Source organism: Notamacropus eugenii, chromosome 1 (assembly GCF_028372415.1).
Source record: "Notamacropus eugenii isolate mMacEug1 chromosome 1, mMacEug1.pri_v2, whole genome shotgun sequence".
NCBI lineage: Eukaryota > Metazoa > Chordata > Mammalia > Diprotodontia > Macropodidae > Notamacropus > Notamacropus eugenii.
Window position 1 is genome coordinate 512,832,657 of NC_092872.1, and position 22,049 is coordinate 512,854,705.

Below are 22,049 nucleotides of genomic sequence, written 5' to 3' on the forward strand. Positions count from 1 at the left end.
TGAATCCAGGAAGATGAGTCTTCCTGACTTCAAGCCCAGCTCTCTATCCACCGCTCCACCTAGCTGTCCTATTTGTCTCTCTATGACAATCAAAATAAGACAATTCACTGATTTCCTAGAGCCATAATATTTCAGATACACAAGAGACTTAGAGATCATCTAGTTCATTTCACTTATTTTATGCAGGAGTAAACCGAGGCCCATATACCGTTGTAGATGACCCAGCATCCAGAGAGATCCAATAATATCTTTGGCAAATATTAATAAAGAGCCTACTGTGTACAGAACACGATAACATGCAATGTGGTGGCTACAACAATGAGATAAGATACAGTCCAAGTTGTTATAGGGCTTATAATCTAGTCAGAAATAGCTATAATAAAATAACTGTAACTATAATAAAAAATACATAAGAAAAGTACAGACTCAATACTATTCAAGATCTCCCCAGGCTTGATAGGGTAGGCAGTGGAACAGAAGAGTAGTATATGATGTAATAAGTAAGATGCTACACTTGGAATCAGGAAGATATGCGTTCAAATCTTACCTTGAAGCTTACTAAGTTGTCTGAATGGGGCAAACATTTGATCTCTCTGAACTTCAGTTTCCTAACCTATCAAATGGGGTTAATAACATCTATATAACCATCTCACCAGATTGTTGTGAGCCTCGAACAAGATAATGCATAAACAAGTGCTTTGAAAACCTTAAAAGGCTATACAGATATCAGAATTTGAACTGTGATGTATAGGACTTTAACAGATGAAAATACGTCATGAGCATTCAAGTCAGTCAAGAACAATTCACATTAAGTGTTTACTATGTGCCAAGGTCAGGGCAGTGGATAGAGTGCCAGGGCTGGAATCAGAAAGATTCCTCTTCCTGTGTTCTAATCTGGCCTCATCTACTTACTAGCTGTGTGACCCCGGGTAAATCACTTAACCCTTTTGCCTCAGTTTCCTCATCTGTAAAATGAGCCTGAGGAGAAAATGGCAAAAACCTCCCCTGTATCTTTGACAAGAAAACCCTAAAAGGGGTCATAAAGAATCAGACATGACTGAAAAACAACTAAATGACAAAATAAGCCAAGCCTTAGAGATACAAGTGTAACAAGTCCCACTCCCTCAGGGATAGGTTTGTTACATCTCTGCCTCAAGTTTCTCAGGTATTCTAAGGGGTTTAAGGGTGTCTCTTTTCTTTGTCATAAACTTAATTCTCTATCATCTATGTTCCCTTGGGTTTATTTTTAAGATCTGGTGACTAGCACTACAATTTCATTTAACCACTTAGTACCAGATTGCTTTTACGTTTATTTCACAGATATGTTATACTTCAAGAACAAGCATAGTAACATTTCCCCCAACACCCTGGGGGACTGATTCCCCTATGCCATCTTGGTCTGAGCAGAGAGGGAGATGAGCTCAGCTTCTTCACAGAATTGATCCCACCAAGTTCATGTCCAAAGGCAATATCATAAAGTCTTCTGCTTGCCTAGAATCCTGAAGGTCTCTCCAGTTGATCACTCTGCGCCACATGGTGTCTCAGTGACTGGCTGGCTGTAATACCTAGCCCAGATTCTTTGACTCTGGGATTCCTCTGGCTTATGTTCCCAGTGTTTGAAACTGCTGATTTCGGAGACTATACTCACTGCACCTAGAACAGAAAAGAGTGGAGTAAACGTCCAAGGAGGCCTGTTTTCGGGGGAGAGGGGATTAAGTCTCATGGAGAAAGAAGACTCAAAGCACTTTCCTCTCTTTATTGAAGGCTTTCAACAGCCATAAGTGATGAAGTCATCTTACATCCCCAATCACAAATGCAAAAGAAAGTCATAGTTGGTATTGATTCGGTCCCCTTTGAAGACACCACCAATTAGATCCAGTCAATTTGCTAAAATTGCATCATTCATGTGGTAGACCCCCTTGAGCTCTTTCCGGGAGACTTATGATGTCTGAAGAACATGTGGACATTGTGTAACTTATTCTTGTTGTTTACCACACAGTTGAGAGAAGGCTTTTTATGCTAACTACTCCTTCCTCAACCATTATGCCATGACTACTACCTATTTTCCTACCAAAGAGCCTCAGCATCCCTTAAATTATAACATAGTGGAGTGAAATTCTCAATTCCCTCTTCTAGAGAGAGGGGTTGGTGATATCTTCCCTCAGGGATCCAGGAGTATCTCTGATGAACTGGAGGGATTCTTCCCTGATGCTATCAGCTCAGGTCCCCCTTCTGGTATGTTCTCCACCAGCTGTTAAACACCCGTGCTAATGCACCCCAGTTCCATTTAAACAATTAGCATTAATCAGATTTTACAAGGACTATTGCATAAAGTACAATCATACCATCCAAATATTCCCCCAACCCACAACTCCAGCCCCCCCTCTCACAAACTCATGAGTTTAGGTTTCCAGACTCCTGAATGGTAAGTAGTGAGACCCTAACAACGAATCAAGAAGCAGTGTTATGGAGTGAAAAGTATATGTAAAAGAGGTAAAAGGCCATCTAAACAAAGTATTCTGGCAGAATGTGAGTAGGAGGAGAATACTTTCACCTGGGTATGTGATAAGCTTCTGAAACTTGTGAATGAAAAAATCTAAATAATAGGAACAAATATGATTATTAGATTCAAATGACTGTTAATTACTTGTTCAGTTTGAAGACGTAGGACTGACTTAAAGATCACAACTCTTCGATCCTGTAATTCAGTTTATTTATTGGCTTTTCCAAAAGAAACCAAATTAATAATCTCTGTAGTGTGTTATGTGTCTGTGTGTCTGTGTGTTTAGTAACAAAGGAAGTTTTTTTTTTTTTTTTAATGCTAGTCCCGTAGTCAGGAAGACATGAGCTCAAATCCAACTTTGAATACTTACTGTTGTGTGACCTTGGGCAAGTCACTTAACCTCTGCTTGCCTCTGTTTCTTCAACTGCAAAATAGTATAATAATAGTACCTACCTACCATGTGAGGATCAAATGAGAACATTTGTAAAGCATTTAGCACAGTGCCTGATACATAGTAAGTGCTTAATATGTACTTATTCCTTTTCCTTTCCTCTTCCCTCTCACTCTACACCAGTTTCTTCATCTGTAAAGTGAAGGAGTTGAGCTAGATAATCTCTGAGATCCTAATGATCATTCTGGGATGTGCAGGTTTCATTTTGTTCTGTTTGCTGCCTTTTGTTTTGTTTTTGAGACTGAGTTTCCCTATCTTGTCCAAACTGGAAGTACAGTGATGGTCACTTTCTGGCTTATCTCAATAGTGATTGGCAAGAAAGCTTTAACCTGCTCCCTTTTTCCAGCCTGGGCTGATTTAACCCTCTTCAAGCAGCCTGGTGGCCCTCTACTACCAATAGTTCACATAGTGTATTAGGGTTGGACATAGTGGGGACATCCAAATAGCTTTAGCTATATTGCAGCTCAGAACTCCAGAACTCAAGCAATCCATCAGCCTCAGTCTTCCCAACAGCAGGGATTACAGACATGGGACAACCCAACTGGCTACTATAAAATTTATGTCATTTCTGGCAACTTTTGTAGTTACTATTTTGACTGTGTCAGGAATTATGCTAAAAGCTAGTGCTACAAAGACAAAAATGAAAGTCTCTAGCCTTGAGGAATTTCCATTCTGCCAAGTGCATGCAGTTTGTACATAGAGAAGTAAATACAAAGTACGTGCAAATATACACAAAGTAATTTCAATTGGGAAACAGATCAGGAAAAGGCTTTTATGAGAGGCAGCAACCGAGATTAGCTTTGTAAGAAGCTGTGTATTTCATATGGGCAGAAGTGGGCAGGAAGTGGATACTACATGGAATATTGTATACCAGGAAGAGGTAACCACTGGCTAGTTTGACTGGAATGGGGATCACACATAAGGGAACAATATTAATGACTGGAAAAGGAGGAAAGAGTCACATTTAAAGTGGAAGACTTTAAATACCCTACTGAAAATTTTGTATTTTAGTAATAGGCAAGCAGAGAGCTGCTGTTTTCCACATTTTGTCAGTTTCGTGGGTGAGTCACTATGGCAAAATTCTCAGAAGAATCAAAATTCAGGTGAACCACAGGGCACTGGAAAGGCACATGGTGGGTGTAAGAAGAGCTGCTACATATTACCAGAAATGAGTTGGACATAAAAGACATTTTATAAAGAACATGCATATATGGAAAATGCAGGACAGATGGGGAGTGGATCATAGATAGAAAGCCTGAGTAGCCATATCAGTCACCTTAAGTTATTAAAATAATAAGAGGCACAGTGGAAAGAAGCTTTGATATCATGGGACCTGGGACTGAATACTGGCTGTCACCATCTACCTGGATGACCTAGGACAAGTTACTTATTTAACCACCCTAGGCCTCAGCTGCCTCATCTGTAAAATGAAGAAGAATAGATTAAATGACCTTTAAGTTTCCTTCCATCTCTAGATCTCTGATTCTATGATGTCTCTGGGCCTCAGTTTTTTCATCTATAAAATGGACTAGGTGGCCTCTACGGTCCTTTCTAACCTATCTATGCCCTATGCTCGTATGGTGATGTGGAGTAGGTCCTCTATGGAGGATTTATGGAAAGACATGGATAAAAATGCCATAAAGATGAAAAGGCATGGAGGGAAAAGAGAAGCAGAGCTGCAATCTACATAAGTGGACAAAGGACCCGCATTGCTGAGATCATTCATAGATTCTTCTGAATATCTAAGTATCTGGCATGAGACCTCTAGGCAGATAACACTCATTTATCAGTTGGCATGATTTGAGCAAAAACAAGTTAGAGTGGAACAAGTAATCACTTAGGACTGTTAGTTTATATTTTCCCAAACCCCCAGGATTACAGCAGAGCAGTCAAAACTAAAGCTTCATCTCTGTCCTTGAAAAGCTTACAAGACCAATAAACAAGTTTGGGCTTGTTTGTTTTTTAACAGTTGTTTAGTTTTTATTTCCTTCTTCTCTGTTTATAAATTTACTTTTCCTTTGTGGAAAAACTAGAAAAGAAATGCCTTCACTTCCAGCATTGACCCACCCCCTCCTTTGTTTTGTCGATCTAAGCTCACCCATATGCTGATCACCCTGTTTCCATGGTGGGGAAAAGGAACAAAATAAATACTGAGTAATTGTCTAGAGGCCTGGTAGAGGCTGGGTCTTATCCTGTTGCAATATGTAGGTGGGATAAGAAATGGAATTTTCCTTTTCGTTCTCTAGACCTGCAGCTCAAACTATCTAACAGATGTAAAGTGGTGAGAAGGTTGTGTTTTTGTATAGTCCTGTTCACTGATGGGAAAATTCTTCAAAGCTGAACAGTACCCTAGACATGAGACTTAAGACTGAAAAGGCAAAGAGTTAGTAACATAGTGTAATGGAAAAGATGCCACAATCAGGGAACCCAGGCTCAAATTTGAGCCTGGATACTTTCTGTGTGCTCCTGGGCAAACCGTTTAACTTTTGTGAGCCTCAGTTTATACATCTGTAAAACGAGAATACTACTTAACTGCCTGCCTGATCCATTGTAAGTACTAGATGACCTCTGGGGTCCTTTCCAGCTCTGAGTTTATGATCCTATATTATATAAATATTAAATTACTCTTAAACTGGTGAAATGTGGATTCCTTTAACTCTTTTAAAGCTTCCAGAGGCATGGTTAGCACACCTGAAGAAGATTCCTCCTTGAACCAAACAGGTTCACATCTGGTAAAGTCATCAGAGGACATAGTCCATCTTATTTACACATTCAGATTGCTTTATCTGACTACTCTTACACTTAACACCTTGTGATTGCATTAATTGAGGGAGAGGATAGGACCTATTACTATTATTAGAAATGTGCTATAGTAAAATGAGTGTTAGATTTGAAAGATATCCTGTCTTTCCTACTTGCTACGTGTCCTTGGCCTTTTCATTTCCCCTTTCTTAACTTCAGTTTCCACATCTGTAAAAGGAGATTGGACAAATATTATTATCTCTAAATCTCTTCCTGTTCTGAATCCCATGAAATAAGACACTAAGTGATCAGTCAGAGAATCTGAACAAAGCTTTCACTCAAGTCAGATCAAAAGATTCAGAGATGGATATGACCTTAGAGATCTTGTCCATTCCCCTCATTTATTCATTTCAGATCATTTTTGTGAGGAAAGAAGGAACCTTGGTTATCTGAGATGTCTCAGTTTTCCATTTCTCTATAACAGAGTAGATACAACTTAAAGGAGACTGGACTCCAGATTGCAGTACAGCCATTATAGCAACTATAAATTATGAGGAAACAAAGGGAGACATCAGAAAAGCCATATTGTTCTTATTATATATAATCATGTTTAGCTGGGGCATCCTTTCAATGCAACCAATTGTCATCTCTGAGCTAATGCAGTTGGATGTTTCTTCTTTGAAGACAAAAGGAAAGAGAAAGCATAGGTTACCTCCTCTATACATAAAAACTCAAAACTTGTAGATTGAACACCTGGATCCTTAAATGAATAGCTCTGATGTTTCCTGAACAGCATTTATCTTTGTGACTGAAAGTCAAATATTCTCACATCACAGCCATTATTAGACTGTGAGCTCATTGAGAGCATGGATGATCTTTTGCCTCTCTTTGCAACCCCAGAGCTTAGCACAATGTCTAGCACACATCAGGTACTTAATAAGTGTTTATTTACTGACCTCACCAAAAAAGGATTTGCCTTAACTTTAGAGTGAGCTGCAACCACACTAAAAATAGCATAATAATATAGCTATGGTGACAGATGATAATGAAGAGCAGGAGTGGGTGATAAAAGTGCTAGGGATATAGAAATAAGAATGGAAGAGTCCCTACCTTTAAGGAGCTTACCATCTATTGAGGGAAACAACAAAAATGAAAGAAAGAGAGAAGAAAGGGAAGGAAGGAAGGAAGGAAGAAAAGAAGTAAGAAAGAAAAAAAGAAAGAAGGAAGGAAATAAAGAAAGGCAGTATGGAAAACTGGTCTTTAAGCTAGAAAGACCTGAGTTCAAGTACCTGAGGAGGGGAAGACAGAGACAGACCCAGAGAGAGAGATAAAGGTAGGGAAGAGAAGAGAGGAGAGGAGAAATGGGGGAAGAGAAAGCCTGCTTGCCAAGGAATTTATATTCTTCTGAATGAAGTACCATGCCTGTGATTGCACAGTGTAAAAACTAGAACTCAAATTCATTTCTCTTTATTGCAATTCCAGCTCCCTTTCCACTGTCACCATACAGCCTCCCAATTTTGTGGTTTATCATCTACTGCCCTCTTTCATTACCTAATTCCTTCATATATCTGGTCTTCTCCAAAAAAAAATTTCCAGCTTTTTTGAAGATACATTTTGATTTCTAGCTCTATTTATCTAACCCTAGATCATTCTCTGAGATCTTGTCCCTTATCACCTCTACTGGATATTTCCCACTAAATACCCTGGGTGGGCATCTCAAGCTCAACATGGTAGGAAAACTCAATTCCTCAGCCTACTCACTTTCTCTTAACTACTCCTCTACCCCATCTGAGCCACTTACAAAGATGGTCATATCCTTGACCAGCTACAGACATACTACTTCTATGTTCAAGAATTCTGAAATTCCCTTATCTGACCATAATCTATTGATTTTTCACCTCTTCCTCTGCCTTGCCTTACAAAACCCTACTCTTCATCCACACCATGACCTCCAATACCTAGACTCTTTAATAATCTCCCAAGGTATCTCTCCTGCATTAACCACTCTCTTCTTTTCCCCATCTTGACCCATTAGCAAGTCAGTTCAACTTTACTTTTTCTCCTCTATTGATTCCTAGCCCTCTTGGCATATTGCCAATTATGCCCAGCCAAGCCTCAGCCTTGGATCACTCCCTCCAGTTCCTGGCATATGTTGTTGTTCCATCGTTTCAGTCATGTCTGATACTTCGTGACCCTTTTTGAGATTTTCTTGGCAAAGATACTTTAGTGATTTGCCACTTTCTTCTCCAGTTTATCTTACAGATTAGGAAGCTGAAGCAGAATTAAGTGACTTATCCAGGGTCACATAGCTAATAAGTATCTAAAACCAGATTTGAAGTCAAAAAGATGGATCTTTCTGACTTCAAGGCCAACACTGTGCCATCTGGCTGCCTGGCATATAGGAGGTGCTTAATTAGTGTTTATTAATTGACTAATTGATTGATGTCCAAAACAGGACTACCCTCCAAATCCACTTCTCTTCCTAACTTCTCTATGTCTGTCCAAGACAGGTCCTTCCTTCTTGTCCCCTAGCTTCTCAAATTCAGTGATATTCTTTATTCCTTAATCTCTCTCACCTACCATATATCATTTCCAAATCTTGTTGACCACCTCCATATCCTCTCTCACATCTGTTCCCTTCTCTCTATTCACAACATAACCACAATAGTTCAGGATCTCATCATCTCTTGCATAGACTGTTGCATAGGAAAGAAGGAAGAAAGCCGGGGAGGGAAGGAAGAATGAAGGAGGAAGGGGAGGAAGTAAGAGAGGGAAAGGAGAACAGAAGGGGAAAAAAGGAAAGGGAGAGATTGAAGGAAAAGAAAATGCATTAATTAATCATTTACTATCTGCCAAGTTCTGTTTAGGGACCACTAAGGTGGCAGAGTGGATAGAGTACTGGGTCTGGAGTCAGGAAGACTCATCTTCTTGAGTTCAAATCTGACCTTAGATACTTTCTAACTGTATGACTCTAGACAAGTCATTTAACCCTGTTTGCCTCCGTTTCTTCATCTGTAAAATGAACTGGGGAAGGAAATGGCAAGCAACTCCAGTGTCTCTGCCAAGAAAACCCCCAATGGGGTCACAGAGAGTCAGGAACAACTGAAAAACAACTTAATGGACTCTGTTTGACCACATCATTCCCCTCTTCAAGATCATCAGTGGTTCCCTATTGCCTTTGGGATAAAAAAATATATATAAACTTTGTTTAGTGTTTCAACATACTTCACAATCTGGATTCAGTTTACCTTTCCAAGCATATGATTCATTATTCTCCTTCATAAACAGTACATTCCTGTCAAACTGGAAGACTTGTTGCTCCTCATATCCAATATTCCATTTCCTCTCTCCATGCTTTTGCATAGGCAATTCCCCATTTTGGAAAATTTCTCTTCAGAAGTCAACTCAAGTCCCAAATTCCACATGAGGTCTTCTTAAAAGAAAAAAATGCCAATACTCACAACTGCTCATGCCTTCCCTCCCCAATTACTTTGTATTTACTAGCTACTTATTTTGTATTTATTCAAACTGTATGTTCCTAATAATAATAATTAATAGCTAACAGTTACTTATGACTTCCTCTGACCCAGGCACTGTACTAAGTGCTTCACATTTATTATCTCATTTGATGCTCATAACAACCCTGGGATATAGATGCTATTATTATTCCCATTTTACAGATGAGAAAACTGAAGCAAAAGGCAAATAGGGGTCAAATGACTTGTCTAGAGTTACCCAGCTAATTAGTGTTTGAAATTGGATCTGAACTCAGGTCTTCCCAACTCTAGAGCCAGCATTCTATCCACTGTACCCCCTAATATCTGTAGAATATATTTCCTATAATATTTAGAATTGTAGTATGTGCATATATGTATATATATGTGTGGTGTGTATATGTCCCCAATAGCATATATGAAATATATATTCCCTATAGAATGTAACTTCCTTGAAGGCAGGGGCTGTCTTATTTTTGTCTCCTCAGTATCTAACACAGTGCCAGGCACATAGTGGGCAATTAATCAATACTTTTTGACTGATTGATTGACTGGCTGCTACTTTCTACCTGTGAAGCCTTGGTCACACCACTTTCCATTCTCCTTATCTACAAAATGTCTTTAATGTATTATTTGAATTTTAGTGATAATGTTGATCATTGAGTTCTAGATCTCAAAAGAAAAGTAAATATTTCAAGATGGAAATATATTCCCAAAATGCAATGAGTACAAATTCTTGAAATTCATGCATTAAGGAAAATGTATGCACTAATGAATATGCATAATGAAAATATTCATAACAGAACAAAACATCCTCATATTTACTTTTCAACCTTATGAAGTATAAGTAAAGTCAGCTGGTTGCAACACAGATGCTTTGGGACTCCACGTAGAAAGAAGAATGTCAGGAATTTAGTAAAGATTCGGACATTTCAAAGTCCTGGGAGAAGGAGAAAGTGGTTTCCTACTGACTTGGAGGGTCATGGTTGGCAGTATTAATAGGATGTGGGCATTTTTGCTTGCTTTCACAAACACACCTACATCTGAAGTCATCCTTCATATTTTACCTTTGTATGTATGTCAAAGGATTCGTTACTATTTGCCTCTTCATTCATCTCTGGATTTACAAAGCTTGCATTGTTAATCCTCCCAGGCAAGAATACTTTACCCCAGCTTCCAGATGGAAGGCTATAAAACTGTCACTGAGCAAAACGCTCAAGGAAACAAGCAGATTTTGTTTCATAGATACAACAGGTCCCCTTATTCTGACTCCTTTTTAAACCTGTGAGATCCTCAAGCTAGCCAAAGATAAAATTGGGCATATACTTAATGAGGGAAAAATTAGGGATATACTTGATGAGCTAAGTGGAGGTGAAATGGAATGAAAAGAGGAATGTGACTCTTTTTAGGATGAAAGCAAGAACGGAGTTGGATGAGCTCCCACTACCAAAGTTATCTGTGTCAGGGATGTGACACACCTTTTACTGTTGTTGGTTTAAAGTCATATAATGAGCATTCAGGAGGATGTTTATTTAATCTTCAGCACTTGGTCTACTTGGACACACTAGCACCAAATGACCAAAGATGCCTTGGTTATGACCTCATGGTTGCTAGGTTTCATAATCATAGTTAATCAAAAAACAATTAGCACACTTTTTCCTTTCAAAACTCTAGATTTTTTTTAAAGTAGAATTCATTATTGAAACAATCCCAATGGCATTAAAGATTATGCATACAAATATATAGCTTTTTTTTAAGTATGAGAGGCTACATGGAGAACTGCATAGAAAACTGATCTCTGAGTTGGGAAAACTTGGATTCAGGTCTCGCTTCTGATATAAATTGGCTCAGTCATTTAATCTCTCGGTGACCCCAGGCAATTCTTGAAAATTATAAACTGCAGAGCAGTTACAGATATGCACCAGTGGAGGGAGTTTCCTTACCAAGTTCATACTGATGAAATCAAGACTGGTCAAAACTGAGTGGGGGTTTAGGGAGAGGAATATGCTTTAATTTTTCATTTAAAAAAATAAATATTTTGGTACCTCTTACTACTCCTTGAATATAATCAATCTATCCCCATGCCAATCCCTTTTCACAATCTTTGATCAAAATATGCTTGTGTAATTTACCCTACTTCTGTTATATTAAAGTCAATATTAATTTCTAGGTATATACAAAACCCTAAGGTCTATGCAGCTTACTACGTATCAAGTCCCTATTTCTCTCCTACGAGTTCAGAAGAGTGAAAAATCATAGGAGTAGTTAAGATGTCACAATGGAGAGATTTTTTTTTTTTTTAATGCTGGGCCTGGAATCAAGAAGACTTTTGTTCAAATCTGGACCCAAAGACTTCCTAGCTGTGTGACCCCAAGCAAGTCACTTAACCTCTGCTTGCCTCAGTAAAATAGGGATAATAATAGTATTTACCTCCCAGCATTGCTGTAAGGATCAAACGAGATTATAATTGTAAAAACGTTTAACATGGTGCCTGGAACACAGTAAGTGCTATATTAATGTTAGTTACTGTTATTATTAGGATGGATGTATTCAAAGAAGGCTTCAGAGACAAGATGAGACTTGATGTATCCCAGGATGAGCCTAGCTAAGTGCAGAAGGGCCCCGTACCAAAACCGTGATGTTGTTGTTGGGCAGTTATGTCTCTTTGTGATTCCATTTGGGGTTTTCTTGGAGAAGATATTTGGAGGGGTTTGCCATTTCCTTCTCCAGCTCATTTTGCCAATAAGGAAACTAAGGCAAACAGGGTTAAGTGACTCACCCAGGATCACATGACTAATAAGTGTCTGAGACCAAATTTGAACCCAGGAAGATGAGTCTTCCTGACTTCAGGCCCAGCACTCTTTCCACTTCACCACCTAGCTGCCCAAGGATTAGCCTAGCTAAGTACAGCAGGGTCCAGAATCAGAATAATAATAGCTAATAATACCCAGCATTTCTATAGTGTTTTAAGGTTTGCAAAGCACTTTATAAATAGCATCTTATTTTATCCTCACAACAATCCTTTGAGTTGGGTGTTTCATCTATTATTATCCCCAATTTTACACATGAAGAAACTAAGGCTGACAGATTAAGTTACTCAGGGGTCGCATAACTATTAAAGTGTCTGAAGCTGTATTGAAATTTGCTGCCAGATGACTAATTTTTCTGGCCACCAGAACACATGAGAGTATTTACTAAGGTCTGGAATGCTTGTAATTTGCACACCTAGAAGTTCCACACCTAAAACCTAGATCCTGAAAACACTGAAGTTTCCCAGTTGTTAGTGTTGCCTCATCCCCAGTCAAATTACTTAGTGTTTATTTTGTATTTACTTATCTCTCTTAGCCTCTTGAGGACAGGGACTGGTTTTCTTTTTAAAACTTGAGTCCCTAGGAACTAGCCCCGAGCTGGGTACAATGTGAGTACTTGGATGTTTTTCTAATTGAATTGGATCAGTGGGGTGTGAGGTTAGATCCATGACTGATCTACCTAGTCCTTTCCAGCTAGCCAGCAGTCAGTTGACAACCATTGCCAGGCACTATACAAAGACCTGAGGAGACAAAGAAAGACATAAACACAATCCCTGTCCTCAAGGGCCTCACATGCAAACTGGGGAGACAACATGCAAGATGGTTCGGTGGATAGCCCCAGAGTCAGGAAGATCAGAGTTCAAATCTAATTTCAGACACATACTAACTGTGTGACCCTGGGGAAGTCATTTAACCACCGTAGCCTCAAAAAACAAAAACCATAACCTGTAGGGTAGAATAGTAATCTCAGAGGAAAGACACTGGAGTAAGGTGGAGGGAAGAAAGGCAGGAAAGAACTTTTTTAGAAACTGGATTTAATCCAAGTCTTGAAGTAAACCTGAAGGTTCAGGTGAGGAGTGCCAGTATTCTAGTATGGTGGGGAGCCAGTGAAAAACTGAGTGTGGTGGGATGAGGTCCTGCATTATTGCTTTAGGGTAACAGCCAGGCTGGTGTTGATGGGTCCTAGAGTACATAGAAGAGACTACAAAGGAAAGGTAGGAAAGGGGCAAGTATGAACAGCTTTTGTTAAAGCATTTGATATTTGATGTTAGAACTAAGAGACAACCACTGGAGTTTACTGAGGTGGGGAACGGGTTGAATGGGGAAGGACACACAGTCAGACCTGTGCCAGCTCCAAGCGTCTGAGATTCTAGAATTTATTGTTGTTGCTCAGTTGTGTTTGACTCTTCATGACTCCATTTGGGTTTGGTTTTTTTTTTTTTTTTTTTGCAAAGATACTGAAGTGTCTTGCTATTTCCTTCTCCAGCTCATTTTACAGATAAAGAAACTGAGGCAAACATGTTAAGTGACTTGCCCCAGGTCACACAGCTAGTAAGTGTCTGAGGCTGGATTTGAACTTCCTGAAGTCCAGCCCAGTGTTCTATCCAGTGTACCACCTCACTGAATTTATGGTGTCTATTCTTTTAAAGTCTTTTGAAGAAAAGATGTTGCCTTGTAACTATTCCTAGTGCATAATAATTTTTTTAGTGTAAGAGCATTTCCTCCTATGAAACTCTAAGTATACTCAAGGCTTACCTTTTCAGGGACATCAAATAAACCTGTATGATAAGTACAACAGAAAATGTTGTTGTAAAACCATAACAAAAATTGCCTTTGTTTCAATAAGCATTGAAGAGATAGAAAATTACTATTCTAACTTTCAACTTCTAGTCCACGTAGTTGAGGTCATCCAAGAGATTACCATTTTTAATGCTAATAATTTTGCCTTAGTCTCAGGAGTAGGGTTTGTAAGTGCCATGAGTGTACTCCCAGAACACAATTTTTATAGCTCATTCATAATCAGAAATTTTCTAACAGGAACAGCTACAACTCTGGAATAATTTATTCCTTAGGTTGCTGACCACATCACTTCTTAGAAAACAAAGCACTTTCCAATGAAGGAATTCAAGGTTGTAAAAGAGACAGTGCCAAGTCCCAGAGCCTCATGCTTTGGACACAGACCCTCGTACTTTAATGAAAAGCTAAAAGTGAATTGAAAATAGCTGCGAAAGATTTTATGATGCTAAAAAAAAAAGCCAGAATACTACTTTAGGTCTCCTAACTCCAAAACCAGGGCTCTTTCCATTATAAAAAGGACTGTCCCTTCTTTCATTGTTACCTAACTTCACTTAATAGTGAGCCAGTTAAATTTGAGGTAATTAAGAATGACCTAGGGTTGAATTCTATCTCAGTTAATAGTTATGTGACCTGAGCCAAGTCATTTAATCTTTCTGAGCCTCAGTCTCCTCATCTGTAGAAAATAGAGATGATAATAACACCCAGGACCTAGGTGGTAAAGTAGGTAAAGTGCTGGACCTGGAGTCAGGAAGACTCCTCTTTGTGAGTTCAAATCTGACTTTGGACGCTTACTAACTATGTGACCCTGGGCAAGTCACTTAACCCTGTTTGCCTCTGTTTCCTTGATACAAAAGGAGCTGAAGAAGGAAAAGGTAAACCATTCCTGTATCTTTGTCAAGAAAACCCCAAATTGGACAAGACTGAAAGGTGATTCAACAACCATAGTAACAAAACCTACTTTAGGTGGTTGTTAGGAAAAACAAATGAGTTAATGCATGTGAAGTACTTTACTAACCTCAAGCTACTCTATAAATGTAAAATATTATTCTCTAGACTGTGTAAACAATATTTATGTGAAAATGTTCACACTCAGCTGAAACGAGTCAGTGCTCAGAATCACGCTGAGCCCTCTGAAGGCTCCACAAAAATATGAGTCATGTTTCCGTCCCTTAAGAATCTTACAATCTATTCAGAGAAATAAGACTAACATACATAACATACATATAAACAGTGGCATAATTTTTGCACATAGCCAATGTGAGAATTTGTTCTGCTTAAGGCTGTATATTTCTTTCAAGGGTGATCTTTTATTAATTTAGGGACATGGAAGTGGGAAAGGAGAATTAGCAATAGAGTTGACGGAAGGAAGGAAGGAAAGAAGGAAGGAAGGAAGAAAGGGAGGGAGGAGGGAGGGTAGGAGGAAGGGAGGGAGGGAGGAGGGAGAAACAACAAAAGAGATGGAGAGGGAAGAGAGAGAGAGAGAGAAAAGAGGACTATTGAAGAATTTTTTAAAAGTGCATGGAAGAGAATAGAAGGAAAACCAGAAGGAAACACAGACAAGGAAGATAGCTTGAAGGTTACATGTTGAATTTCTTATATACTTAAAAGAAGAAATAGGCTGTATGGAGATCGTAGAGATTCTCAGTTTGATGTACCATCATTTCTTTCTGTTTTACTTTGTATGTAAAAATGCTCACCTTATTCAGTATGTGAAGGTCAGAATAAAAATTTAAAAATTTTAAATAAACAATGGCATATAATCGAATTTTCCCCTAAAACTTGCCAATGACCTGTTGTCGCACACAGATAACTGGTGGTTTTCAATGGCTAGCCCAGATGAATGCAGTCTGTGATATATTCTAATAAGCTAGAAGTCTTCTAGCTCAAATTTGTAATGAATAATGTGCCAGCCTAGCACCAGCCTAATTAAGTTTGGCAAGGGTCAGTACCAGAGATCTGTCCACCAGATGCTGAATTTTGAAGAATCAAGAAACACTATAAAGACTGTCTGTGGTGACATTGGAGTGTTGTGATCTCAATCAGTGGTTGAGGGAATACATACCCTGATAAAATCCTATATTCCTAAAGTGTCAGAGAACACAATCAAGTGATACTATAAGCCAGATTATAAGTACAGACTATATAATGAAGACTCAGAAGGTGTAGAGACTTATCCAATGTCACAAAGCTGGTGATGGTCAGGAAGCCAGTGAGAACACAAGTCCACTGGCTACTAGAGCAGCATACTGCCCAGTACCATGTTTCAGAATAGTTAGGCAAGGCAGGTGGAGAAATTCTGGACAGTTACTAAGGAATCAAGATACTCATAAGAACTAAAGGGTAAAGTAAAGCAGACAGAAGACCAGATAGGAGACAACCATACCAAGAAGACCTGAATTACTGAAATAATCCCATGCCTCAGCCACAGAACTTTTACATAGTTCCCATTAAGGTAGCAAATTCCCAAGGGCATCTCATTTAGAACTACTAGGTTGATGATTCAGTGTCACTGGATAAGACAAGTACATAGGGAAGCAGAAAGACAAATCCTAACACCCACTTTGTAAGGCTGGAACAGTTTTGCCAATGACTGCTCTGCACAAATGTTCCCAAAGATGCCCAGTCATAAGGAGGGAAGTGTGATCATAAGGGGAAGGGAAGAGGGGTCCAAAATGGATAGCTGGGGCATTTGGGTGACATAATGGATAGAACACCAGTCTTAGAGTCAGGAGTACCTATGTTCAAATTTGACCTCAGACACTTACTAGCTGTGACTCTGGACAAGGCACTTAACCCCAATTGCCTCCAAAAAAAAAATTTGACAGCCACCTAGAGAATAGTATACGATGGAGTACAAAGAGAGGGCATTTTGAAATATGTCTTTATATAAAGGTACATGAGAGACATCACATCCCAGTGGACAAAGAGATGACCTTGGAGCCACGAAGACCAGGGTTCAAGTCCTGTCATGGACATAGACTGGCTGTGGAACTCTAGGCAAGACACTTATCCTCTCAGTGCTCTAGAGAACTCTCTAAGATCACAGAATGCAGAGAAGATGCCAAACTGCACTGGGAGAAGGAATTTCCTTGTCCAAGAGTTCCTTATAGCACTGAAATTATAGATCTACTCATTATCCCCCTACATGTATTTTCATGCCAGAAAATTCTGTTCTTCGTGGCCCATAGGTACTTACTTTGAGATAAACTACACAGAATGCATTGCGCTGCCTAGGGAACACAAAGACTTGAGAAAAAAGGACAAATCTAGATGTTTTGTTCAAATTCTGGCCTCAGCTGACCAAAAACATGGGCAATTGCCAACCAACCAACTGATCAATACATCTCTTGAACACTGGCTATGTGCCTATTACAGCTCCTTATGTCAGTTTACCATGGTCCCTAAGGCTACAAAGAAAGATGATCCTACCAAGAAAAGTAGATAAATGACTGTCCTTCCCCTTCATTTATTCCTTTGCTAAACCTTTGCAGAGTACCTGAGCTGTACTATGCATTGTGCTAAGGGCTGATGCACAAGCAAGCAGGTACCCTGGATCCTTCTAGGCTAAACGCCAGAAAAGTTTTCTTTGTCACATCCACCCTTCCTTACAATGATGATAAACACTGATAATTCTAGAGTGCAGAGACATTTGAAAATGTAATTCTGTTCCTTTCTTAATATTAAAACTTAGCCTAGAAATTGCAATCAGTCAATCAGAGGTGCCTCTGTGGATACGCACAAAGAATTTAGGCACGGAGGCCACAAAGATTAAAACCACTGCCACCCTATTCCTGCCGGGCTTCACAACCGCTTTGCAAAATTAATAGAAAAGAGTTTTTGTTTTGATAGCAACTTGAACTGTTGTGTTTGTTGTTCTCTGGTGGCTCAAAACAATGAGCTTCCAACCAAAAGCAAATGCTGCATATATTAGAACTTGAGGAAGGGGGAAGGGAGAGTGAATCCTGTAAAGACCTTGATTGTTCTATATATGTAGGCAGAAGAAGTATGGCTGGAATTCGGGGTGTGCAAGGGCCAAGGGATGCAAATGACCAATAATGCTTTGCTATTCCAGTCCACATTCAACAAGCCCAAACTGTGAAAACTCTGCTTGCTTTTAGGACATAGTTGACAGCAAGGAACAGAGTGAACAGGAAAATCCAGTGGGTGTCAGTTCCTCAGTCCCTGAAGACGTAAAGAAACCTGAAATTGTGCAGGAGACTGTAAATATAACAGAGAACAATAATCCCGTCATGAGTTTCTTTAAAACACTGGTAAGTGTATTTCTTTCCCTTTTTTTTTTCCTCAAGCTTGTATTTTCTTAAAGTATTTATTGGTTTTGGAAGCAATATGGCGTAGTGGAAAGAGTTTTGGCCTAGGAGTCAGGAGATCTCAAGTTTGAGTTTCCCCATGGACTATCTATGAGACATTGGGCTGTTGTGCATTCATTTCAGTCATGTCCAACTCTCCATGACTCTATCTGGGGGTTTTTTGGCAAAGCCACTGGAGTGGTTTGCCATTTCCTACTCTAGATCATTTTACAATGAGGAAACTGAGGCAAACAAGGTTAAGTGACTTGTATAGGATTACATACCTAGTAAGTATCTGAGACCAGATTTGAACTAAGAAGATGAGTTTTCCTGACTCCTGGCCAGACACTCTATCCACTGTACCACCTCCCATTTCTCTGTGGATTGGTTTCCTCACCTGTAAAATGAAAGGGTTTGGGTTAGCTTATCTAAAAGGTTCTTATGCACTTGAAATCCTTTGATGATCAGTTCTCTGAACTTCAGTTTCCTCATCAAACAGAGAAAATGATTCTTGTACTAACAGTCTCATAGGATGGTTTGAGGAAAGTTTTGTTATTATTGGTTATAGAACACACAGTCTAAATGGGTACATGGGAATAAATCCAGACATGAGGCCATCAGCCTCAGTGACCATGAGTAACTCAGAAGTCCTATTCCAAACACACATATAAAAACCCTAGCTTTCTACCACTTGTATTAGAAAATGAGATTATCCTCAGATATGAGTGTGCTTGCATTCATCATAGCCAAACTGAAATAGACAACAGAAATAATTAACGCTAATGAGTAAAGGAAAAAATACCTGAGCTAGATTTTGGAGTGACTAAAAATATTTTGTATGGTACTTTACACTTTGAAATTAAGTATAAATACTAAATACTGAACTTTCTTAACTAAGTTTGATTGTTCATTTTGATGTTCAATATTAAGTTATAGGAAAAGATTTAGTTTTTTAAAACTACCTGAATCATTCTCATCCCCCCACCACCTCCAAATGATTGCCTCTGTACCTAGGACAATAAAATGTATCTAGGAACATAAATTTAGAATTAGAAAGGACCTTAGGGGGAATATATTAATAATGATGATGTCAGCTAACATTTATATAGTCCTTACTATGTGCCAGGCATGTGCTAAGTGCTTTATGATTATCTAATTTGATGCACACAACAAACCTGGGAGATAGGTGCTATTATTAATCCCATTCTTACAAATGAGTAAAATGATACAAACAGAGGTTAGGTGACTTGTCCAGAGTCACACAGCTAGAAAATATCTGAAGATAGATTTGAACTCACATTTTCCTGACTCCAAACCCAATGCTCTAACCACTCCGCCACTTGGCTGCCATCTAGTGCAACCCCTCATGTTTTAATGTGGAAACTGAGCCCAGAAAAACTATATGGTTTGCCCAAGATCAGGTAAAGTTAAAAAGTAACAAAGGTATGATTTGAACCCAAGTTCTTTGACTGCAGACCCAATGTTTTTTCTATGCACCAAACTAGCAGATGATAAGCCTTGGTTTTTAAAAGTCATAGCTGAGCCCATACATGCAAATGAGTCTTGTTTTTTAACACTCCCCAAATGTTGCCATTATTCAAAATGTTTTCAGGGGCCCTATTTTGAAACTCTGTTCAAGGCCAGTTTATGAGCCACAAAATTAGTCTCATTTCTTTAATGTCACAACTCATTTTGACCTAAAATTCTGTCCCTTGACTTAATGGAAAGAGCACTGTACTGATAATCAGTAAATCTGGGTTCTAATCCAGACTATACCATAAACTCATTATGTCATTGTAGATGAGTCACTTCCTCTCTGTGGGTTCTTATTTCTTCATCTCTTAAATGAGGGGGTTGAATTAAATGAACTCTAAGAGCTCTTCCAGCTCTGAAATTCATCATATCACTGATATGAGATGAGTTTGGTCTACTAATTCATTTGCTAAACTTGGCTCTCAGTGATTTCTAGCTATTTCCCCTCCAATCAGAACCAACCCTCAAAGGATAAAGATTTTCTGTCACTAAAAACATTCTACGAAATGGACCCTAGGCTCATTTCAAAGTGTTCCAAAAGTGGAAAATCTAAACATGTTCAGGACAGTGGTACTATAACTGTAATAAGTGTTGTTTCTCCCATGTTGACTACTGCCAAGATCTTATAATCTTTGACCCAGGGATGGATAAGAGTAGAAAGGCTCAGAAAGTATTGTCAAAAACACAGCTATCATTTACCTTGGTGCAAAATCATTGTGACCAAATACTTCCATTTCCTTTTCTGTGCCTGAAACCTCAGACAGCTCACAGTACAGATCAATGTACAAGACTTCTCTCTAAGGTGATGTTTAACCCAGCAGAACACAAAAACAGACACAAAAGGAAAACCATCTAGATAATCTAACTCCCCAAAGTCAACACTTTTCTTCAATAAACAGCTCTCCCCTGGTTCCCTTGATCCCCCTTCTGTTAAGACATGATCCGCTAATATTGCATCATCGGCCAGCCTAAGCATTAGTCTAGAAACTTTGACTCTTATTACTTTTATATTTTATCTATAAAAGGTAAAAGGGGGTGTGTGTTTGTGTGTGCACATGTGTCTATTACATATCTCATGTGACTACATGTATACACATCTGTGCATACTCATGCAAACATTATTTATATACATGCACGGTACACATATGTGTATTGTGTATGTACAGTGTAAGTATATATACCTATATTTAGTGTGTGTATGTGTGTATATATGTATGTGCATATATAAATATATATTACTATATTGTGTATATATACATACATACACATGTGTGTGTGTGTGTGTGTGTGCCATGAATCAAGAAGACTGGAGTTCAAATTTGACCTCAGACATTTACTAGCTATGTGACCCCGGGCAAGTTACTTAACCTCTCTCTGCCTCAATTTTCTCAACTATAGAATGGGAATAATAATAGAACCTACCACACAGAGTTGTTGTGAGAATCAAATTACGTAGTATTTGTAAAATTCTTAGCATCAAACTTGATACATAATAGGTGTTTAAAAAATGCCTGTTCCCTTCCCCCTACCTAAAAGAAGCCTCAGAATGGGAGAGAGGCTATGGACTATTGGAAGTAATGATTGCCTTCCTACAACCATTCCTCACATTCCTCTCCTTCTTCATCCTGTTAACAAAGGTGATATATGTGTTACTTCATTTACAAGCCTAGTTCATCTTGTAATTGTGTGAATGTATAAGTTCTGGTGCATTTGTTTTAAACAACAGTTACCTTACATTGAGTCATGTGGTCCATAAAAGATGGGGAGCCTAGAGCACTCAAGGTAGCAGATGACTGCTGGTTCTTCTTTGATTCTTTACCCTCTGCTGCAAATCAAGCAACTCTGAAAAACAATGATTTATTTTTTCTTTTCTCAAACATTTAAGGTTTCATCTAACAAAGCTGAAACTAAAACTGATTCAGAAGACAAGGTAGGTAGTTTTATACATCTATGTGTGTGTCTGCAGTTAGGCTTCAAATAACTTTCATTCAGCTAACATTTGTTAGGTATTTGCTGCATTCAAAGAATTAGGGTCACAAAGATGAAAAATAACATGGTCTCTGACCACAAGTAGTTTACAATCAAACAAAAGTATTATAGATATACTCATATGCTACTTTATAACACAGAAAAATGTCTAATAATGTTGTGCATAACTTCCCTGCTAGGTTCTTATTTTAAGTTGTGTGTACTTGTCACTCAGAGTAGAAGCATATCTCATTGAGATGTTTCAAAATAGAGTGTATAACGGTAATGGAAATCAAAGTTGTTATTTTCCCACTTGAGTCCCTGAATGGTAGCCTTAATATAAAATCAAAAAATTGAGCAGCTGGATGACAAACTCTTTTATGTATTTAAGAGTTTAAGGGAAAATGTCACTGTTCCATGCTTTGGCTGTTCATTGTGCAAGAT

The 22,049-nt window shown here is 38.7% G+C and overlaps 1 protein-coding gene across 22 annotated transcripts in view; it reads left to right on the forward strand.

Moving 5' to 3' along the window:
• BCAS1 (brain enriched myelin associated protein 1) overlaps positions 1-22,049 on the forward strand; it is a 154,036-nt gene that overhangs the window by 67,764 nt on the left and 64,223 nt on the right. For all 22 annotated transcript variants that reach the window (XM_072633502.1, XM_072633504.1, XM_072633503.1 and 19 more), the window contains 2 exons: positions 17,916-18,068; positions 21,523-21,567. In XM_072633502.1, the coding sequence (XP_072489603.1) occupies positions 17,916-18,068; positions 21,523-21,567 (198 nt within the window). The remainder of the gene's footprint in view (positions 1-17,915; positions 18,069-21,522; positions 21,568-22,049) is intronic.